The sequence below is a fragment of the Austrofundulus limnaeus genome, unplaced genomic scaffold, assembly GCF_001266775.1.
Source record: "Austrofundulus limnaeus strain Quisiro unplaced genomic scaffold, Austrofundulus_limnaeus-1.0 Scaffold23, whole genome shotgun sequence".
NCBI lineage: Eukaryota > Metazoa > Chordata > Actinopteri > Cyprinodontiformes > Rivulidae > Austrofundulus > Austrofundulus limnaeus.
The window spans coordinates 2,046,973-2,068,257 of record NW_013952425.1 but is presented as its reverse complement, the minus strand read 5'-3'; the positions used below and the strand labels follow the sequence as shown (position 1 = coordinate 2,068,257).

Below are 21,285 nucleotides of genomic sequence, written 5' to 3'. Positions count from 1 at the left end.
AGACATATTTTTTTTATTGTCATTAGTGATTATCTCAATTTCGGCTAAAAGAATTGACAAAATCCTACACACTGAGCCTTTAAATACATACTGCAAATAAATCATTTGAATTCATTGGACCAGAGTTATTTGAATTAAACTAGAATTCCTTGAAGAAATACAACACATCAAAGTTTTAAACAAGACCTACCTGTATAGGGCCTTTTACTGCCCTATAATTGTAAATAATTTAAAAAAAATACTGCGAAGAAATCGTTTAAATTCATTGGACCTGAGTTATTCGAATAAAACTAGAATTCCCTGAAGAAATACATATCAACCACATCCCATCAAAGTTTTAAACAATACCTATCTTTATAGGGCCTGTATTGCCCTATAATTGTAAATAAGTAAAAAAAAATATTTATATATACTGCGAATAAATCATTAAAATTCATTGGATCTGAGTAAATCGATAAAACTAGATTTCCTTGAAGAAATACATATCAGCCACATCATGTCAAAGTTTTAAACAAAGACCTCACGCAATCTGTTCATTCAGGGTTTATCCTGACTCTTATCTATAGCTGTATAAAGTACTGTAAAGAAATAAACTAAGTAAAAGTACCTTAAATGACTTTGTTAAAAACGAATTTCACTGATAAGAAAAGTACTTAAGTAAAAGTCATAAAACCTCTCAAAACAAAATCGGGAAAGCAAAAAGTAATTTCACACACATTTTAAGGAACTACGTGTTGAATTTTTTTAAGCAAACTGGTTCCACTAAACAGAGTTGAGTAGATTACTCAGCTCAGTTTAATGGAACCAATTGACATAACTTGTAAATTCAACACTTCATTTTTTAGTGTGCATAAACAACAACTTTCATTCTGAGTTCGTATTTAAATAAATGTTTTTAGCTGCTATACATCTCTGCCCTTATCTTCTACCACACCACATTTTAGCCCAATATTTGTCAAATAGAAGTGCTACAGATTTTGGGTTTGCTAGGGCTGACTACAGTGATTTGTGTTATTGTTCCCATTATGATATGTACAAACCAGAGTGTGTGAAGCTGTTTAATAGGACATTTACACACAGACATGTTTATGTGCCTGTTGTTCGAAACACTGTAGCCTTCTATACCGTGTCCACTGGATCCCAGCTTTCCACACATATTGGCGTTGMTCCGAGAGAGACATTACTTTGACAAATGAAACGTCATAAAGCCTCGATGAGCTTGGCAGGGCCTGAAAGGTCAGGAGCTGGATTTTGTGGGTGCATGTGTGTGTATGTGTGTGTGTGTGTGTGTGTGTGTGGAAGTGGTGTCAGCAACAGAGATGAACAAGACCTTCTGTTCCGTTTTGCTTTTGTCGCAGATCTATGTAAATGTCAGGACCAAAATGACCAGCCTTTATCTTGTTTTTGGTGTGCAGATGTTTTATGAAGAGCTACACGTGACTGCTAATAGCAAACTTAAAGGGCTAGTTTGGTTTTTTTTTGAAGGGATGTTCAGTCAAACACTTATCCGTAGTTAGTACTGACAACAGTCATAGAACGCAGAGGATGAGAAATGAGGTAAAATACCTCTAGTGGTTTATTTTGAGATCCATTTTTTCATACATTTTTTAGCACATCGCTTTTCACAATTTTTGGGCTCTTTAAACAATTTATATTTTTATAACGTTCAGCTTCTTCAGGACATTCTGGCTATGACTTTTTGTATGTCAACATATTATAATTCTTGATTTATATTTTGTGATTTATGGTTTATACTTTTTACTTTTTGTCTTGGTTCAGCTTTTTGCAATTTCTGTCCACTAATATCAGCTTTGATGTGCATCTTTTTATTTTTTACTGTTAATTTAAGTTTTTATGCGCCTTTCAGCTTCCTTCTGCTGTTTTTTTCTGCTTTTCAGCTACTCTTTAGCTATTTTGTTTTGAGTTTTTATTGTATTTATTTATTTATTTTTTTGCTAAATTGAGCATTCAGGTAAATTCATTTTGTGGCTTATTTAATCAAACATCCTTTCATTTTTTTTCTAATTTTAGCTTTTTAAACTACTTTTCAACTGTTTTTTATTTTTTTCTGCTAAATTTACCTTTTTTGTGTCAACTTCAACTTCTTACTGCTTAGTTCAACAAACATGCATTTTCAATGATGACTTTTTTAATTTCAAGGACACAAGATAAAAGGTAAAAGTCACAATTTAGTCCTTTTTTCTGCACATTTTATATTATTTTTCTGAATTTCAGCTTTCTTTTTAATATCTGTTTGCAATTGTTTTTGCAATTTCTTTCTGGTAGTTACAACTTTTTTTGCTACCTGCTTTCAGCATTAAACATTCATGCTGCATTTTTGCTGGAATTGCAAATCCTCTAGTTATTAGCTCATGTAGTGTTCTTTCACATCAGCTTGTCATCTTTAAGAAAGAGCTGTTTTATAAGCGTAAAACAAAAAAAGGCACTTTTTCTCAGTACTCTGTGTTCTAAGGCTGATGTCACAGCTGATAGAAAATTAACTAAGAACTATTTGACAAAATATTAATCCCAAAATKCCAAGAGACTCTTTAAATTCTGCCAAGACTGATAGTTAAAACAGTCCTTTTTTTCTGTCCATTTCTAATCTGTTCCCCTCCCTGTGTTCTTCCGACACATTATCAGCAGTGTAACAGTAGGTTCAAAGGCCCCTTGCTTAGAAGTGCACATTCAGWGCAAACAGCTATTTGCATGCCATTAAGCTAGAAAAAAATAAAAAAATCAGAGGGAAGCACCATTCCTTATTCAAACCCKGCGTTCAGCTGAATAATTTTTATTTGAGCCTCCAAATCTCTGTTTTTCCTCCCCCTGCTCCTGCTGCGACCGTCAGAACAAGGCACAGTCAGAGCAATCACAGCAATCAGTGTTCCCTCGTGCCAAGCGCATTGGGAAGTAGCTGCCAAAACAAAAGATTGCGCGTCCGGTCATTACGGCGGCGTGTGATTTGGTGGCGTTAGGAAATGGTTGCTTGGACCATCTGCTGAGCGGCTGGAGGAGGAAAACAACAGCATCTTGTGGCAGGACAGTAGATAGAGACACGTCACAACCGGTGAGCTTATCATTTGGATCGGATATCGTGAGGTTATTGAAAGACACGTGCAGCCGTTTTGTGCCGTGTTTAGCCAGAAGTTAGATGTATGTTTGTTGTATTTCGCCCACCGCCTTTCATGCCAGAGCTTTGGACTAAGATTGTCAGATTTTAAGGATTTGAGTTGTTTTGGTCCAGCATTGAAAATTAACTTTATGAWATGGCACATGATTTGTTAGCAGTTGGAGTGTGTTTTGTGTATGACACTCATTTACCACCATAGCAAAGTGTAGCTCAATATCGATAAAACTGGACAAGGTGTAGCAATGTTGTGCTTTGGTCATYGTCAGTTTTGTTGAATCCAAAATTTAATCAGTGGTTTATGACTTACTTTTCCCAAATAACAAACAGAACAGACTCTAAAGGTTAATGCCAAAGTTTTAATTCAATTCAATTCAAAATGCTTTATTGATCCCAATGGGAAATTATAGGAATTTCAAAATTAAACAGAAATGGAGCAATCAGTCACCAGTCAGAAAGAGAGAGAGAGTGAAACAGAGTATAAATTTGGGATCAGTCCATCTTACACTCCATATTTTAGCTGATTATATAAGTCTAATTTGGTCAAAACGACCTCAGCACATCTTCAGAGTTCTGGCTACATTTTGGATCATCCTAATATCGTAAGTGGTGCCTAGACTTGTCTTCCTAATCAAGACCCTTAAATAACCCATCAATAATTAGTCTGAATCCTATTTTTAGGTTATTCAAATGAGAAAAAATTGTTGTAATTTCAAAGAAGATACCTCAGCCTCATTTTAGAGTGATGGGTCCCACATGTTAAAGTTATGCTTGCTTTGTGTGTCAGCCCTTAAAAGTTAATGAATGGTCRATGTCAACCCAGTGATTTTATTCTGAAAGTGTCATAAATCAGATCAATGTATACATGAGATACTTTTAGGAATGCTACAGACAAATGAACACACACAGACATGGTCAAAAATATTTGTTGCCCTTTCGCTGTCTGTGGTGGGTAAACATCTTTACATGGTCTTTTAATGCACTTATCCATAAAGCCCGCTGGATAATATTTGTCCCAACGTTAGATGAAACGGGTTAAAAACAGCACATGATAGCCTCAGCAGATCTCAGCAGACGGGTGGCAGAGTTCAGGCAGTTAGTTTGAGCAGCAGGCTTTACTGGGTAAAGGATTTTTCACAGGAAAAACTCAAAAGAACAACTATTGCCAACATCCCCTTGAGTAGGTGTCTCAATTGGATCTGGCCTGTGTCAGCAAGTGCAACAACAGTTCTCTGTTTGGCTCACTCTCACATCATTTTCCTCTCTCGTTTCCCCTGTCAGCTCATCTCGCTGTTGCTGTAACAGCCCCAAATGGTTCCCAGGCGATCCCTGCACCCACACGTCCCAATCCTCATTGATGGTTCAAATCGTTTCCTCACTGATTTATAACTCCTGTCGACTTTTTAACCAAGACAACTCCTGTAAATTTCAAATACAAATTTAACGTCTGAAATGCTAAACTTCTCTGAGAATTTGTTATCCAGGCAGGTTATTGTGTTTCAGATACAGTGCCGAAAACTTGTTGCTGCTTTAGTCCGGATTATGTTCGTCCACATCCAGACGTTARGAAAGTAAAAGGTCTCCACATACTCGACCCAAAGCTGAACAGTCGATGTGGTAGTTTTTGGCTGACAGATTCCTCCGTTCACAAYGTCTGTTTAATTTCCATCCATGAGTTTAGCATGAGCTGTGAAYAAAATTCCACWATTTTCACCAYGCAACTGCGACAATGAGAGACAAATTTGGTAGTTTGGATCAGGGTTGGGTATAATCGTATYGTGTGCAATTAATCATCAGAAAAACATTAATCGATTACTTTTTGGCACTTGACGATTTATACGATTAATGCCAGCAGACAGAGTCCGATCGGTGCTCCTCTCTGCTTCAAATATGATGAATATTTTAAAAAAAGTTCTATAATTTATTTAYCAACACAATTTCAAATTTGATGTATAGCCTGAAGTCTGTAATTTTGACACAATTTGGAACAGATTTTTCCGAAGAGCAAATCTTTCCCACTAAACTGGTCATGTGACTAGGACATGAGGGCGTCCATGGACTCCAGGGGATTAATCATCAAATTAATCATTATCGGCTAAATACCACAATTAATCCTGATTAATTTTTTTGCCARTGTTGCCCAATCCTAGTTTAGATGGAACACCCAGAGGCCTTCAGTAGTACMGCATAAACAGATTTACCAAACCACATACTACACCTTTAAAGCAAAGTTCTCCCTCTTGATTTATTTTGCACTCAGAGAGTGTGTTGGGTATAACTCTCAGCTACTAGCACACAAAATTTTATCCCAAATTATCTTTTAATCATTAACTAAATTACAGCTTTTCTTTTTAGTTTGGTACAGTCCATTAGCTGTGGTCTTGATTTAAGTTGATTCCAACKGTTAATTATTTGTAAATGTACATTTAATRATTATTTTCTGAGAGATYCATTAACATTTAAGTGGTTTCTAAGATATTTTCTKAACAAACAGATAACTGAATACACACCCAGAGGCATTTACATGATCACCCTGGTTTYGCGGTGGCTGGCGATAATAATAGGGCCGCTTGATTGATTCTAGAGTCGCAACGAAAATGACAAGAATTTTCACTTCACTGCTACATCTGTAAGCCATTCACAGCTGGTGGTTTAACATTTAGTTTTATGATTTGGAACACCATCGGACTGTGCCTCCGCTGCCTCACACACACGCACGCACACACMCTCGCAGAAGAACTTAACAGTGTTATGTATGGTTTCATCGCTCCGTATAGGCCATAATCACCCTCTCTCCATCTCAGTAAGCTCATGCTAAATGACCAGACGTCTCTGGCGGCTGCCGTGATTTGTCTCTCCGTTCATCGTGTCCCCCCCCTCCCCTCTCCCCTCCATCTCCTCCCTCCATCCCTGCCACCATATGTTGTGCCTGTGTGACCGGCCCACGTGTCAGGCCTGACTAACGCCTTAACGGCGAGGCTGACTTTGATTTATTTCCTCTGAAATCTGGGGGCTGAGGGTAATAACACAGAATGACATTATTTGTTTATCAAATCCAAGGCTGCTTTTCTTGGCAGAGTCAAGATGTGATGACTTGATACCAACACCCCACATGCCGTACGAGCATATGCCCCCGCCCCCACCCACCTCAGAATGTTTAATTGCGCCGTCTCTTCAAGGTCTAGCAAGATGCTTAACCTCATCCAAGAGACCGTCCTGAAAATGCTAAAGAGTCTAGAGAAGTAAAAAAAGACTGAGATCAAGGAAAGCAGGGTCTTTTTTAGGCTCAACTTAAGCTCCTTTCACGAAACACTTTCTTACCTTTCCACAGAGGCTTTTTYCCCCTCATCTTTGTATGGTTTATATAAGGACCAAGGTGGGATGAGARGTTGAAGTCAACCTAGAAGTGTTACACATCTGAGCCGCTAAGGGAGGGAATCACAGTGCCAAATCTGTTAATATATAGGATTAAGCCATCTTGACAGCTCRAAAATATGACGTATTGATGACAGATYAGAAAAGACTGACACATTTATGCAYTRAAGCCTCTGAGCTTCACTTAACAGCTCCTTTTTATCTTTATTGTATTAATTGTCATGGGACTTGGCCAGATCTCTTGGGACATTTCCGAACGGCCGAAGGTAGTTTAAAGGGCAGCTCGTCTTTGCATCTACATTTCAGAATCACGTTCTGAAAAGTTCTTTAACACAAGCACACATTTTTATTGTCAAACTGAGTAAAAATACATAACATACTTTACTTAAAAATACAAAAAAAAAAACACTTCACCTCAGCACATCTGTMTCAGGCTTTGCATCGTATCCTGTGATTACAAAAGGGCCGTTGAGTTAGATCAAACTTTGTATTCAGGTGTAGATTCTTAATTTTGCAAGACATTGTAATCCTTGCAAGTTGAATCAAAGCTAATTGGACTTTTTTTGTTGATTCTTGAATACATTTCAAGAATTGAAAAATAAATCTGCTTGCTCTTCTACTTGCCAGGATTAAACCTTACGCCGTCCAGCCATAAGGTCTATCATCCTGTACTTCCACAACATGTTTGTTTCCTTTTGACACATAAATAATACATTGCCCCCACCTTCCCTAAAAAACTGTTAATATTTGATCCATTGAAGGTTGCTCAGGACCTTGGAACCCTTAAGAAGCAGTGTGCAGATCTAATTTTGGCTGTTTGCCTTGGTGTCCGGGAGTGAGTGTTTGTTCAAAACATCACCTTCACCTCCTGTTATCAGCTCTGTGAATAGTATCTCCTAGAACACAATGCTGAGCTGTAGAACCCAATAAAAGAGCAAAAGGCAAGGACAATCTGAAAGACTGCCTGACTGATAACAAAAGTGTCTCACCTAATAATGAAAAACTGGGGTTAGTTTTCTTTTTCGCCTGTGTGAGGAACATCAGACAGGGTGGGGAGAGCGGGGCTTTGTGGGTGTGTGTTGGGTGGGGGTTGCTGCCAGCTCTCGCCAGTGTGTTCTATGGTTAATTGAGGCATTTGGAATAAAACTGCAGGAAAATGGCACCCTTTAGAATTGGAGCAGGGTTAATATATAGTGATCCCACAATTAGCCCAGGATTGTTAAGATCTCTTTAATTCTGTGAGGTCCATTAAGCGAGATGGCTGAGAAAAGTGCTTCCACGGAGACAATTTTTCTCCCCTCTCTTTGTCCGTCCTTTCCTCTCAGCAGCTGCTGTAGTGATCAATATGAATGGACATGGTCGTCTGCTGGTTCTCGGGTTATTCTGCCGTTTTGGTGCCAAATCTCCCTAGAGTCACCCGAACTGATAGTATTGTTTCTTTTGCAAATGTCCAACACACATATTAGCGTGACATTGGTTTTGAAGCTGTGCAGTGTGGTCCCTAAGCTGGCATGGAAAAGCTCACCCTCCTGGACGGAGGTATTATGTTATTTTCTCTCTTGGGAAGAAACCATCACTAAAATTTGCTCTTTACCCCAGTTTCTCCAATCCCCAATTGGCCAATGAGTGCCTCTACTCAAACCACAGCAGCAGTTGCTTCCTGACGGTCATGACTCAGGGTTTTACAAGTGTCTCTCTCAGAATATGAGAGTCCCTTCTCAGTTATCTTTTGGGATACACTGCACCTGTGGGAGCTTGGTGGAATTGGTGGAGGTTTTTGAAACAGGATTGTGCTCACTACATTTGAGCTCACTGTGACCTAAAAAAAAACCCACAGTTCTTTCTAAAGCGTGACATAATAATAATGGTTAGGCAGCCCAGCTTTTAATGTAACTCCCATCTCACAGCAGCATACATGACAATTTTTACCGAATTTAGATTTATGGGTTTAAGGAGGATGGAAACAGTGGATAAAGCTGCGCCATTGATTGGATGGTTGATGAGTATGGACYAAACAGATGGCTGGCTCATTAAAGACTCATTTGTGATCATCTGAAAGGATCCCAAACTTCAATTTCTCATGCAAAGATGTTTGTTTGGGCTAAGCCGAGGCTTCGGCTCTATCAGCTGTTAATACCAACTCGCATAGTGCTCAGGTAATGATTTGGGAAGCTGGAAAATGGCGAGCGTTTCAATAGCACTAAGGTTCCAGCACAGTGGACTTTAAAGCTTCTTGCAAGTAATTAAACAGCATGCTACCTCGTACTGAGCAATTTCCTGCAAGGCATTAGCTTGCCAATGCAGCATGCCCCCTGGTCTACACCAYGTTATCTCTGTGAAATATGTCCCCTTTATCATTTTCTAATAATAACTGAGTGTTTATGTTGGAAGGAAAAATCTCTGCTCAATGAACATTAAATTAGTGKTTTCCTCACTGTTAGCTGGCTTGCCAAAGATATATGGGTAATCTCTAAATGGACATATAAAATCTAAAGTATTAAAAAAGCTGTTGCCACGTTGGTAAAACAGAATTTATTTCAACAAGGATTGATTGTATTGATGGCCCCTATGTCATCATCAAGTGATTATAATCCTGATGTGTGCATGAAGACTGGATTTAATTGAGCTAACAGCAAAACCTCTTGCAAAAAATAGTGTTTATCTTCCCTTAGAATTTACAACCCTTTCACTTTTTTGTCAATGTAAAATAAGGCAATCGAWATATGATCACAGACACATAAACACATTCATGTGCATTGACTTTCATTAACTTCTACAGCTCAACCCTTCCCCTTTGTCCTAACTCAACCTTACAGGTATAAACCTAACCCTAACCCTATCCTAAACTCAATTCACACCTTAGTCCTAAACCTTATCCCCCAAACCAAAAATGGCATCCGCACTCATGGGGACTAGGTTGTTTGTCTGGAAATAGGTCCCCATGATGTAGCAAACAGGCATAAACACACCTCTGTGAAGCGTCTTATCTCCTGTCACTTTTTATATGTATCTACATATGTACATTCTTCCTTTTATATATACATTTGTGCTACACACACACACAGTTGCAGAACTCTTATTGCTTATAAATCTCCAAGCTTACATCTCTCGCTGTCTGTCTCAACGTATTTATTGCTCTTTGACTCATGCGCTTTTAAAGCCTCGACTACTTAAGTCAGCTGCGAGAACAAGTTTTATTTATCAGGAAATGTTGATAGAAACTCTGTCCTAAATATCAGCTGCCAAGCCAGCATTTTAAATCACATTTGTTTAGCATTTAGTGGGATGTAACACCTTACTGAGGGTTGCTTTCGAACATCTTTTGTCTGCAATYCAATTGTTCTTTTCTGTAGCTGAAGATAAAGAAGAGGCAACTTCATCCTGTTGTGTATTTTACTGTTATAAACCTCTCAGTGACAGAACCTGCTCCAAACCATTTAGTCCTCTGTGCTAATCGGCAGTTGAGTGTACTTAAAATATGCACTAATTCTGTTTTCTTGAATACTTCCAGGATGGGGTGGCTGTTGCATAAAAACCAACGTTTACCCAGAATTATTTTCTTTTATATAAACATTGAAAGGTTCTATGCAGCCAGCCACCTCTTTTATCKCTCTAATAAAAATCAGATGCAAATGATCTTGACTAAAATGGCCCATTTTTCTTGTCTTTCTGTGTCTTGTCTTCGGGTTCCTCCTCTTCCCCCTTTCTAAGAAGATAGATGAAGAAAATGAGGCCAACTTACTGGCAGTGCTTACAGAGACGCTGGACAGCATCCCGGTGGATGAGGACGGATTGCCTTCGTTTGAGGCCTTGGCAGATGGGGACGTGACCAATGCCAGTGACCGGAGCTGTCCATCCTCGCCAGACGCCTCGCCACGCACCCCAGAGCCTGAGGAGCCTTCTTTGGTAACTTCAACTTGGTTCGATTCTGAAGGGAGTTTAATTTCATGATATGACCTCCAGAATTAGACACAGTCTGACTTTTTGGCTACTCCACAGCCAACACCAAATTAAGACCGGGCACCAAAAGTGTTCATTGGTCTGTTAGAGCTTCTGATATTGGTTTGCCTCAGTGTGTTGACTGTATGTGTGTTAAATGCAACATGCAGATCCAGAGATGAGACAGAATGGGTTGAGTGTGTTGGCTACTACAAAGCTAGGTCAACTGTTATGAGTCTTTCAATGAAAAAATGTGTGTGGAACAAATATTTCCTATTAAATATTAAAAATATTAATTAATTTGTTCCAATTCTCTGCAAAATCATTCACAACACTCACAATCATGGTCATTTTCAGCATAACAGAGGCATTATGCCTGCTTAACAATGCTGCTAGAAGCATTGTGTGGTGAAAAATTAATGAAGCAATAAATAATAAAGGCAATGAACTCGGTTTCTGCTAGACACCCACCTCTCTGAAAAGTTGCGGCTGACATGGGAGACAGCATTGGGGTGAAGGAGGTGTGAGCAGTTATTGTTTGGAGGGAGAATCCTCTGCCATTACGACTTCAAGGAAATCATTAGGGGGGCTTTTTGTCCTAGTRAGTTCTGCACAACCTCACGTTCAGGCAGCAAAGGCACCCCACTGGCACAAGAAACCAGTTCATAGTCATTTGCTTCTGCCTGCGCATCGAAATGTCTCAAATACACGATAACGTCGTCCCCGTACAGATTTATGCTGCGTGAAACAGCTTTGTTGGTGTGATGTTGCACAGAAGTTTTGCCCTTTTCGCCACCACATGTTGTACCCCTCTTTGGTGGCACTGGAAGTGAACGCCTCGAAGTTCTCCACAGGAGACGCAGCTCATGTGGCAGCAACACCTCAGGCCCACTGCACTGACAAAACCACGCGGGGGGTGGCGGGGGGTGGCAAGGAACACGCAGCTGAGTGACTCATGTGCCAAGTGGGCAAATAACGTGCAAAGGAAAATTTGTATTCAGAAAAACATTTGCACTCATTTGCATGTAGTTTCAGAGTGTCGACTGTTATTTAAGAACACTTATTGAAGAATATTTACACTCAAAGCAACTGTACAGTAGAACGGGGAGAGCTTGTTAAAACAGAAGCTGCATTTTTTTTCCTTCAGTGTTTCTGTACAGATCTGAAGGTGATGACATTTCAGGTGACTCCATGTGTTCGTGGTGTTTTTTCTTTTGCCTTTTTTTAACTTGCAGGTATTACATTTGGGTCTTTTTCCCCCTTTCCTTATTCAATCTCTCTTCTAGAAAATAAACCAAAGGTCTTCAAAACTGAGCTCCAACAATTTTGTCCTCCATTTTTGTTGTTGACTATTGTCTCAAGCATAACTGAAGTTGTTAAGTGAACCGTCGCCCAATCACAGATCTTCCCCCGGCAGGATGAAAGCAAACTCATTGGACCTTATAACTGCTTATAGTGGGACTCTTAACCCTAACTGTTTTGTCTACAAATGCCTTTATGTCAAGGTGTACAGACACTAAGATAGGGTTGGGCATTGTCACCAAAACTGATCACGATTCATTGTGACAGTTAGCTGATAACAATTAATAAGATGATCAACAGATGACAGTTGCACTTGCATGTAGCCAACTTTGTGGTCTTGGTCCGTATTTACTGGCTTTTCTTGTACCCCAGTTTATGTTGGTGTTTCARGTGATTAAACAAGTTTGTAGGGTTAGGGTTAGCRTTATCTGCTTTACATTGCCTTCCACCATTGGGTTCACTTGCACGCCTGGTAGTGATAGTGGGTCCCACACAMAAATACATCATCACATGACAGTAATAGCAGTAATTGCAGAGTGGCAGGTATTAATTGTTGACATTTGTTCTGATGATTAATTGCAAATGATACAGTTTTGCCCAACCCTACACTAAGGTGTTAAAACATTTCGATTTGGGCCTTCTTTTTAGTCAGAATGTGTTCCTGACTATTATACAACTGATTTAAGTGGAACTATAAATCTAATTCCAGAGTTGTTTGTTCTTTGTTTWGWTTTTTTCTTTTYCCCCTAAAAATAACACCTCATTTCTATAATCAAACAGACGTTGCTTTGAAAAATATAAGTATTCCCAATGTTCTCATGGATAGTTTTTAAAAGTTAGCATTCGTACGCTGCCCAGCTGACTGTCCTTGAAGGTCTGGGTATATCAATTTGATTGACACAAGTGTGTAGTGTTAAATATTTCCCACTTTTATTGTTRACAGCAACACTGTTCTACCCACAGATGTACTTACTTGATAATTGGCTAAGTATGYTCAGATATTGCCAATGGATGATTATTTTAAAAATGGCAAATATCTGCTTAATTAATCATGCGGTCAATTATTTGGCTTTCCTCCGCTGTAGTGGAGCCAACTGTAGTTTACACGCTGCTACAGGCACTGAATAAAAGCTATATCATTACAGTAAAGAAAATTAGAAATCCTTAGCCTCCCATYTCTCCCCCAGTGAATCTCAACTGATCCTTCAGGACAAAGAAAAGAGACRGACCTCTAATTTTAGACCCACCCATATTTGTACTATTTGTACTCGTGATGTTACTACCTGGATATTTTTCTGGCTTTGCTGCCTTAAGCTAAAATGTTTTGTTTTTTACGTTACAGACTGTTCTGTTCCATGACGGTTCTTTGCCAAATGACCTTTCTGAAAATGCCTGATTGTGTTTACTCAATCACACAAGAAACACATGCTTTTGTGTATACAACAACACCTATGCAAGAAGGAGAAAAAAACAGATTTCTTATTTTTTTAGTAAACTGTACAACTGTTTAGTCTTTTAAATGTATTTCAAATKACAAAAGTGTGTTTGTAAAAGCAGTCAAAAGATTTAGAACACCCTCATTTTTCCAGATTTTATTTAAAATTCAAGCAGATCGAGTCTAATGAGCAGCTTGAAACGGTTCAAAGATAAGGGCTGAACAGCCAGAGGTTTTAAAAAAATTAAGTCAGTGTGTCTGAGTCAAGTTTTCTTCACCTTCACAATTCAGTCAGAAACTGGTGTAAACTGACAGAAAGAGGTGTGGCAGACCCAACACTGCATGCGTTGTGATGGTGAAGGAAACTGTACTCGCCTCGACTTTCAATTTGGGGTAACCTTACATTTTTATAAACCTCAGTTCAGCACTTAACTTTGTACCCTTTCAAGCTGTTCATTGGACTTAAGTTGTTTGAATATTAAATATCAAAAACTGGAAAAATTCGAGTGTGCTAAAACTCTTGACCAGTAGTGTGTGTAAACATATGTATATATTTAGCTGTAGCTTCAGTTTAATTATTGCACATTTATAAATGCAGACTGTATAATTGAAAGGAAATGGTCATTTGCATAACCCAAGCCCCCCCCACCCCCCCCATTCTTCTCCCCACCTTTCCGAATCTGTTTGGGTCCATTTGCAGCTGAAGAAGCTCCTTCTGGCACCCGCAAACTCCCAGCTCAGCTATAATCAATACACAGGTGGCAAGGCACAGAACCATGCAGCCAGCAGCAACCACCGGATCAGACCACCACCTGCCGTCGTCAAGGTGGGGACACACACACACACACACACACACACACACACTTCTGTGCGCAAGCACACACAAAATTCCCATATTGCCTCGCAGCTTCTTTCATTCCTGTCTGTACAGTTTTTTATTTCTGTTTGTTTATCTCTCTCGTTTTGCTCGATCTCTCTGCCTTGTTTCTTTCTCTCCCTCTCGCCTTGTCACATTTTTTTTTTTTGTTTTGGTGGTCGCTTTAGAAGACGATAGGCTACTGCTTTAGCAGTCTACAATCCCAGGAGGCTGTCTCGTAATGAAAACAGGCTGATTGCTGTTGGGCTTTGCAGGCAAAGAATCAGCACTGTTGTCTCATTAGCCTCAACACTTATACAACTTGGTGTGGTGCCTGTTAAAAAAAGAAAAAGAAAGCAGGGAATAAAGGAAAAAAGAAAAACAGCGACGGGCACTTTTGCGGCAAGATTGATGTCTTGAGATGACAAGATCAAAACATCAGATGTGATGTTCTCATTAGATGTTTTGAAGAGTGATTTTATTCAATAGGGATGGGTTAATTAAGTTGAGTTTAGTCTGCACGAGTATCATAAGTTGTGAATGTAAATAAATTAAATATATGATTTTATTTTTGTCAGAATCCGTCACAGTGTACGTTTATGTAGCACTTGGCAAAAATATCTTGATTTACTGAATGCTTTAAATGATCAAAATAATTTTTAAAAAAAATCTGTATTTGATGATACGTATTATATGGTAAACCAGCACAGACAGATTTGTAGTTAATCTACATAAAGTGTTTGCACATTCCGTGASTCAACCTTCCTTACCGTGTCTATTTTCATACCGTACCTTTGAGTCATCCATTTCTGGAGCAAAGCGAAAGAGGATTCCTGGAGGACACCGTGTGCATACAGAGTGGTGTGCTGGTGCTCGAGGTGGGGGCACACAATTAGGATGATGGGCAGACAACCCTCCCGCCATCACCTCCCAGACTTATGGGTGACTACTGTGCTCAAACCGTCCGAGTCAGTGTTGTAGGCTCCATCTCTTTCTAGTTGTACCAAACTGAGTACTAAAASTGACATGATACATTTATTTTTACCAGTCTCAGTAAAACAGATTAATATTTAYGGATCGTCACTTTCATAATGAAGTCGAAAATTGTGTTTTTCTAATTGTCACAATTGAAAAATGAGTAAAGGAAGACGTTTTCTAAAGCACTCTACTCTAAAGCAAAGCAAGAATGGCTGGTGAAGTTGGATGAAGATGAAGGGCGGATTACAAACAACTTGTTCGTAAAACATGTACAAACATTTTTTGTGAGATATTTAATATTTAATATTTTGCTATATATTACCCTTTTATTGGCCTCAAGTTTGGCAGCATGACGGTTCAGTGGTTAGCACCGACGCCTCACAGCAAAAAGGTCCGGGGTTTGATCCCCGGTTCRGACCTGGGGTCTTTCTGTGCGAAGTTTGCATGTTCTCCTCGTGCTTGCGTGGGTTTTCTCTGGGTACTCCGGTTTCCCCCACCCCCCAAAACATGTACAATAGGTTGCCTTCAGGCCCAGGCCGCCCTTGAAAAAGAGATCTGAGATCTCAATGGGACTTGCCTGGTAAAATACCGGTAAATAAATAAAAATAAAAGTTTAGACTAAATTATTTGTAATAAACACTCCATTTTGTCCAATTTTTCAGAAGGATAATACCTTTCCTTTACAACAAATTTACCAGTTGACAAATCCAACCTTACTATAAACAGCCTCCAATTACCAAAAGTGTTTTGTTTTCAGTTTTGTGAGAGTTATAAGTGAAAGTGAAAGTTTATAAGTGAAAAGAAACCCTACCATTTCGCTTTTACTTGTTTCCCTGTTGTACCAAAACTATATTGAGCTGTTAACCAAGGTACATTCTATGATTTATGTAAAAAAGGAGCTGTATAGCTACAGTCTATTTACCATTAAGTTGGAGCCAACTTAGCTTTTGTTTCTGTTTGTTGCTGTTTTGCATAGACGGAGAGCCCCTGGAATGGCAAGGCAAGAGGGGGCCCCAGCCAACAGAACCGCCCGGTGAGGCGGCCGTGCACAGAGCTGCTGAAATACCTAACAGCCACAGATGACATCCTGCTCAACACCAAAGCCAGTGAAGCCAAGAGCGCCTGGGGAGGTTCCAGTAGCAGAGACAAGAGTGGCCTGGGTCTCTGTGCCTCTTCCTCCTCATCGCCATCCTCCTCTTCCACCTCCTCGTTCTCCTCCTTATCCTCCACTTGCTCTTCCTCTTCTTCCTCCGCCACTTCCAAGAAGAAGTCCGCATCTCAACAGCAACAGCAGCAGCAACAGTCGCCRCAGCAGCATCACCAGCGAGGTGAGAGCCGGGCTGCAGGCGAGTGTAGTATGGCTGGTCATGGGGATGGGAAATGGCCGCGTTGCACTCTCRATGACGGGGTTGAGGAGTCGGAAGGTGCCTCTATCCCCGTTGGCCGCAGAACCTACACCTGTGGTCACGCCTGCCCCAAACCGCAGCATGGGCCACCCAGTGAAGAAGGACGGCCGCCAGGCGATGTTGGCCGCCTGGCCGCCGCTAGGTTTATTAGGTATATGCATTCTTATTCCCTCCCTCCCCGAGAGGTGAGTCACAGCTGTGAGCATTGCCGAGAGGCTGCAGTCGCCACTCAGGCGAGTGAAGGCTTTGGCAGACAAGGCCGCAGTAACAGTAGTGGTGTCAGCCTTGCACCATGTAGGCAGAACTCAGTGACAATTAGGAAAAGAGGCATTAAGCCGGGGCACCCTTTACTTAGTCAGCTGCTCACCTCTAAACAGAAGCCCACTCAGTAYTGTGCCAAACTACCCCAACCCACAATTAACCCTTTACATAGCACCAAGAGCAAATCAGCTGGTAAGAGTTCTGATAGCCAGGTTAAGTTTTTTCCAAAGATGAAACAGAAAGAAGTCAGAAGAACCACTAATTACAGAAACCAGGCGGAAGAGACAGAACTCTTGTTGTCATCTCCAGAATTAGACCTAGGGAGCTGGGACAGCCAAGTAGCTCAAGGGCTAGAAATGGGTTTTGGGCTAGCGCTGGGGTGGCCAAACAAGGAGGGCTCTGGGGAGGATGTTGAACAAGATGATGATGGTGTTGTTGATGATGTTGATGATGACCATGTCATGGGCAGCCCTGCAACGGTGCTCTCACAGGCCCGACCAAGCCCGCTCATTCCAGATACTAGCAATGCAGAACCCACCCCTCCCTCCATCATACAAGTGCAAGGGCAGCCACACAGGCAGGCATTCAGCGAGCACCCCGATGACCAGGGCCACCCATTGTTAGGTAATCATGACTGCACCCCCCACCACCCCCACCCTTACCACCACCACTGGTCTTATCTCTGCTCTTTTCTTCTCCCTATGCTGCTTTAACCACTTCCCAGTTTGATTTCATCACTAACCTGTAATCTAATTTGAGTCTAACTGTCATTCTGAGGGCGTAAACACCAATGWCCACAAACAGCCTGCTCGCCAAAGCTTTTGTGCCAGCCCTGAAAGCATTTTTTTAAATTTACAGGGTGCATTTTAGGAAAAGAAAATATGGGGGTGGAAAAAGGGGGTGAGCCTTGTCTTGCTGCAATACAACCTATATTTACAGTCAACTCTTGAACTATCTTTGGCTGATTGAGCTGAGTGTTCTGAATATACATTTAGACTCAAAGCCCAGATGCTGTTTTTTAGCATTGCGCTGCGCTACCAAAGCTGCATTCTCTCAGCTGAAGCACAAGTCGGCCAAAGCCTCAGGCAACTGCACAAGCTTCTTTGACTCTCCTTTCTTCCTTCTTTTTTCCCCCCTCCTTCTGCTATTGGTGCATGCGATCATGACTTTTTTGTGTAGGGAGGGGCTCACCCACTGTCACGTGTTTTGTTTTGTAGCATTTGTCTTTGTATGTTTTTACTCCATTATGATCTGTTTGTTGTCAAGCGCAGTCTGTTTTGTGTATAGACACCTGTGAAACCATCAGTCCACCCTGCCTTACATAGTGAACAGTGTCCTAAGAGAATAAATTGTAAAATGGGGTCAATTTAATCAGYTCTACTTTGTGTAACAGTGTCGTTAGAATGACCGTTTAAGCAGGGATAGGTGTTTCTGTAGCATTGAGTGTTTTTGTTGAGACARTTTGAGATTAAATGTTTTGCAGAATGTGGACTTTTTCTCTTCTGCCATAAATGCTAGATCAATAATTACCCATGCTCCTTTGTGTTCTGCAGCCATACCAACCACCTTGCCACTTCCTTTGACCCCAGAGTCTCCAAAGTAAGTGTGAGAAGTTTTTCCACATTTATGTAGGCAGAAAGCAGCAACAAACTACAGCAACAGAAAAAAAAAGCCAACAAGCAATCTGAAATTCAAGTTGAGGCATTTTTTGTGACTCATTTCCATTTTCTTAGATCACCAAACTTTTTTAAAAACTTTTTTTCCCAAAAAAGTCTAATTTAGTTTTTTGTTTTTTTTTCTTCTTCTCTGTCTTCCAGTGACCACAAAGGATCACCATTTGAGAACAAAACCATTGAACGCACATTAAGTGTGGAGATTGCTGGAACTCCAGGTAAGCTCATTTTCTGGTTGCCTAAAATCTAAACCACCATAAACACCAAAGAATTTTAATTTACAGCTTATAGATCAGGGCTGGGAAACTTAAATRATGAAAGGAGTTACAATTTCTTTGTTGATGCTACCAGAGGGTCACATMGTGTTGAACACTTAACCAAATGTAATAAAACTTCCCTTTTTTAAATAACATTTTTGTTTATATATTTATTAAAGCAGCATACAGTGCAGGAACATAACATATTTCTTGCTCAAACAGATGTATAGCAATTGCACTTTTGTTCAAAAAATATGAATACAAAACAGTTGAAGCAAACAAAAAATAAACACTTTAGCGAGTTGAAGTGCAATGGTCTAAGACACTTTAAGTGCAGACTCCCGATTTGGGGRAGTTCATTGGGCGAACCAGACTGAAATCACCTGTCAGCCACAAGTTGTATATATTTAAGGGTCAAAGGTCAGCAGTGAAAACAAGATCGTTTAAATACACTGCATTACTGATTTGCTATTCTACACAAGKCCTCATATTTATTTTTTAAGTGTATATGCTTTTTCTTTTTGGGATCCTGATGTTATCTGAATGTTAATTATTTAATTTGGTAGTTTTACCCATACATTTATTCAAAATGTATCATCTAAGGTCAATAACAATAAACTGTCTGCCCTTCAGCCCCTGAAAGTGGCCCTTTTAGGTATTCATTTACCAGTAAATGGAGGAGTCCTGGGTTTACCTTGTGTCTAGCCCCTGCAGTTTTACTTACGGGGAGTAGAAACTCAAACCCCAAGAGGTTTCCGTCTTTAGTCTGTATTTGTTTAAAGTGATGTTTAACCCCTTTTTGTACAGATAAGCTTTCAGAGTCAAATGAGATGCCTGTTGACAATTAAAGGACAGAGCAGTGCTCCTTAAATCTTGCGGGGCAATCAAGTTCAGTTAATATTTCCTCGTGTTTTACTGCCCGAGGGCGAGTCTRTTTGACCCGTGGCCAGATTTATGCATTTGTTCAGCACCCATTTCACAAGCACAATCACATAAAGCCCTTCACCTGACATTTTCTATTCTGGGCGAAATTTGGGATTGAATATTAGCAGGAAAGTCATTAGTCCCRAAAGCTTAGCGTTACTGAGCCACCAATTCGTAGTTAGAGATTAGCTTTGGAGGCTCATGCTGTATGAGACAAATGGATATAGATCCTAGTAAGCGCTGGCGTAAGCTATTATGCGTTCTTTGTAGATTTAGAGTAACATTTCATCACACTAGAGATAATAGTGGTGTTACAGATAATCAGGCGGAGGTTAGTCAAGTGCAGGGTACTACTTTAATAGCAGAACAATTGTGCACATTTTATGCCTTTATGACCAGTTGGCGTAGTAGTTGTTTCAACCTTTACAAATTATAATGAGCCAAATTATGTCAAAGAGCAAATAAAGGTAACATATATGCCTTTGTGTTTGTTTGACCCTACTCTGAGAGGGACTGTAAAGGCTACAAAAGGCAGAGAGGCCCCTTGGGATGCAACTGTTCAGGTCTAATCTCTGCCTAGCTAATAGATTTACTCTGTACTGCTGTGTTGTCTTTAATTACTGTATCTCATGACACAGAGGTGGTCTGTGTGTTGCTATTTGCATAGCTTACTGCAGGATCAACCCTTTAAGCCYGGAGTTGTTATTCAGTCTGTGGTCTCCTCGCGATTTATAGCTGAAAAAGAACAATAAAAAAAGAGAGCGAGAAGATAAAATTCTCTTCTTTCTCACTCACTTGTTCTGCCGTTTTCTCACTGGTGTCTGCATGATTGGTGTTTGTGTCTGCAAATCATCCATCAGTTGCAAGTTTGACTGAGAGGCACATATTTATCTAACTCTGATTTATTTCACCGCCATTGCTAATGGCTCCTAGTTTATGATCCCATGCACAAATGGTTTCGGACAGATGGTGCTTCACTGATGAAACATTTTTTTTCAGGCATTGTCTAACATCCGCTTTTCCTTCCTCCTAGCTCCTTTTTTAATTGGCATAATGCATATATACAGTGTCACTATCAGCTGTGCGAGATAAAAGAGATTGATAGGGGAAAAGAGGGGAAAGGAGGGGTCTTGGGTGCTCACAGTCCTCAGAGTCACATCAAGGCAATGATGATAACCCATTGGCTCATGCATTCCAAACAAGTTACTTCAGACACAAACACATTTATGTGTCAGGCTCTCCCGCCGAGCTGTCTCACCGATGTACATTCCAACACTGGATTTGATACTAATAGCTGTCATTTGGTAAAATTCAGTGGCACGTGGGGGAGTGGGGGGGAATAATGTGGATTATAGGAATGACAAAGAACAGAGAGTGTAGGTGTTTGAAAGTGCCTGAGTTTGACTCCGGTGAGAGACTATTGGTGACAAGTGTGCTTCTGTGTGTGGGCACATTTGTTCTGTGTGAGATAGAAACAGGAAAAGATGAAGAATGACAGAAAGGGGTGGGGTGGAGATGGATCCAGGGAAGATGGCAGATAAGGGAAGAGGGGAAAAAAGGGTAGAACACCAGACTAAAGAAAGAAAGAGGTGGAACGAGAGAATAAAAGTAATGGCGGCGGCTGTTTGTGTGAGTGCGGTAACAAAGCTATAAAGTGGGCTCATCTCAGGACTTCCCATATAACTGCCATCTGTCTGGTTATAAATCTGTAGAAGGCGAGGGAAGAGATGGAGGAATTGGGCAGGTGGGGGT

General features: G+C 40.4%; 1 protein-coding gene across 7 annotated transcripts in view; it reads left to right on the top strand.

The window, feature by feature from the left end:
• ppargc1a (peroxisome proliferator-activated receptor gamma, coactivator 1 alpha) overlaps positions 1–21,285 on the top strand; it is a 50,159-nt gene that overhangs the window by 13,291 nt on the left and 15,583 nt on the right. For 2 of the 7 annotated variants that reach the window (XM_014004368.1, XM_014004370.1), the window contains exons 3-6: positions 10,214–10,408; positions 13,879–14,004; positions 15,989–16,569; positions 18,497–18,570. In XM_014004368.1, coding sequence (XP_013859822.1) covers positions 10,214–10,408; positions 13,879–14,004; positions 15,989–16,569; positions 18,497–18,570 — 976 coding nt within the window. Of the gene's footprint in view, positions 1–10,213; positions 10,409–13,878; positions 14,005–15,988; positions 16,570–16,604; positions 17,304–18,232; positions 18,279–18,496; positions 18,571–21,285 lie in introns of those variants that run through there. The other 5 variants (XM_014004373.1, XM_014004371.1, XM_014004369.1 and 2 more) reach the window with 5 other exon arrangements.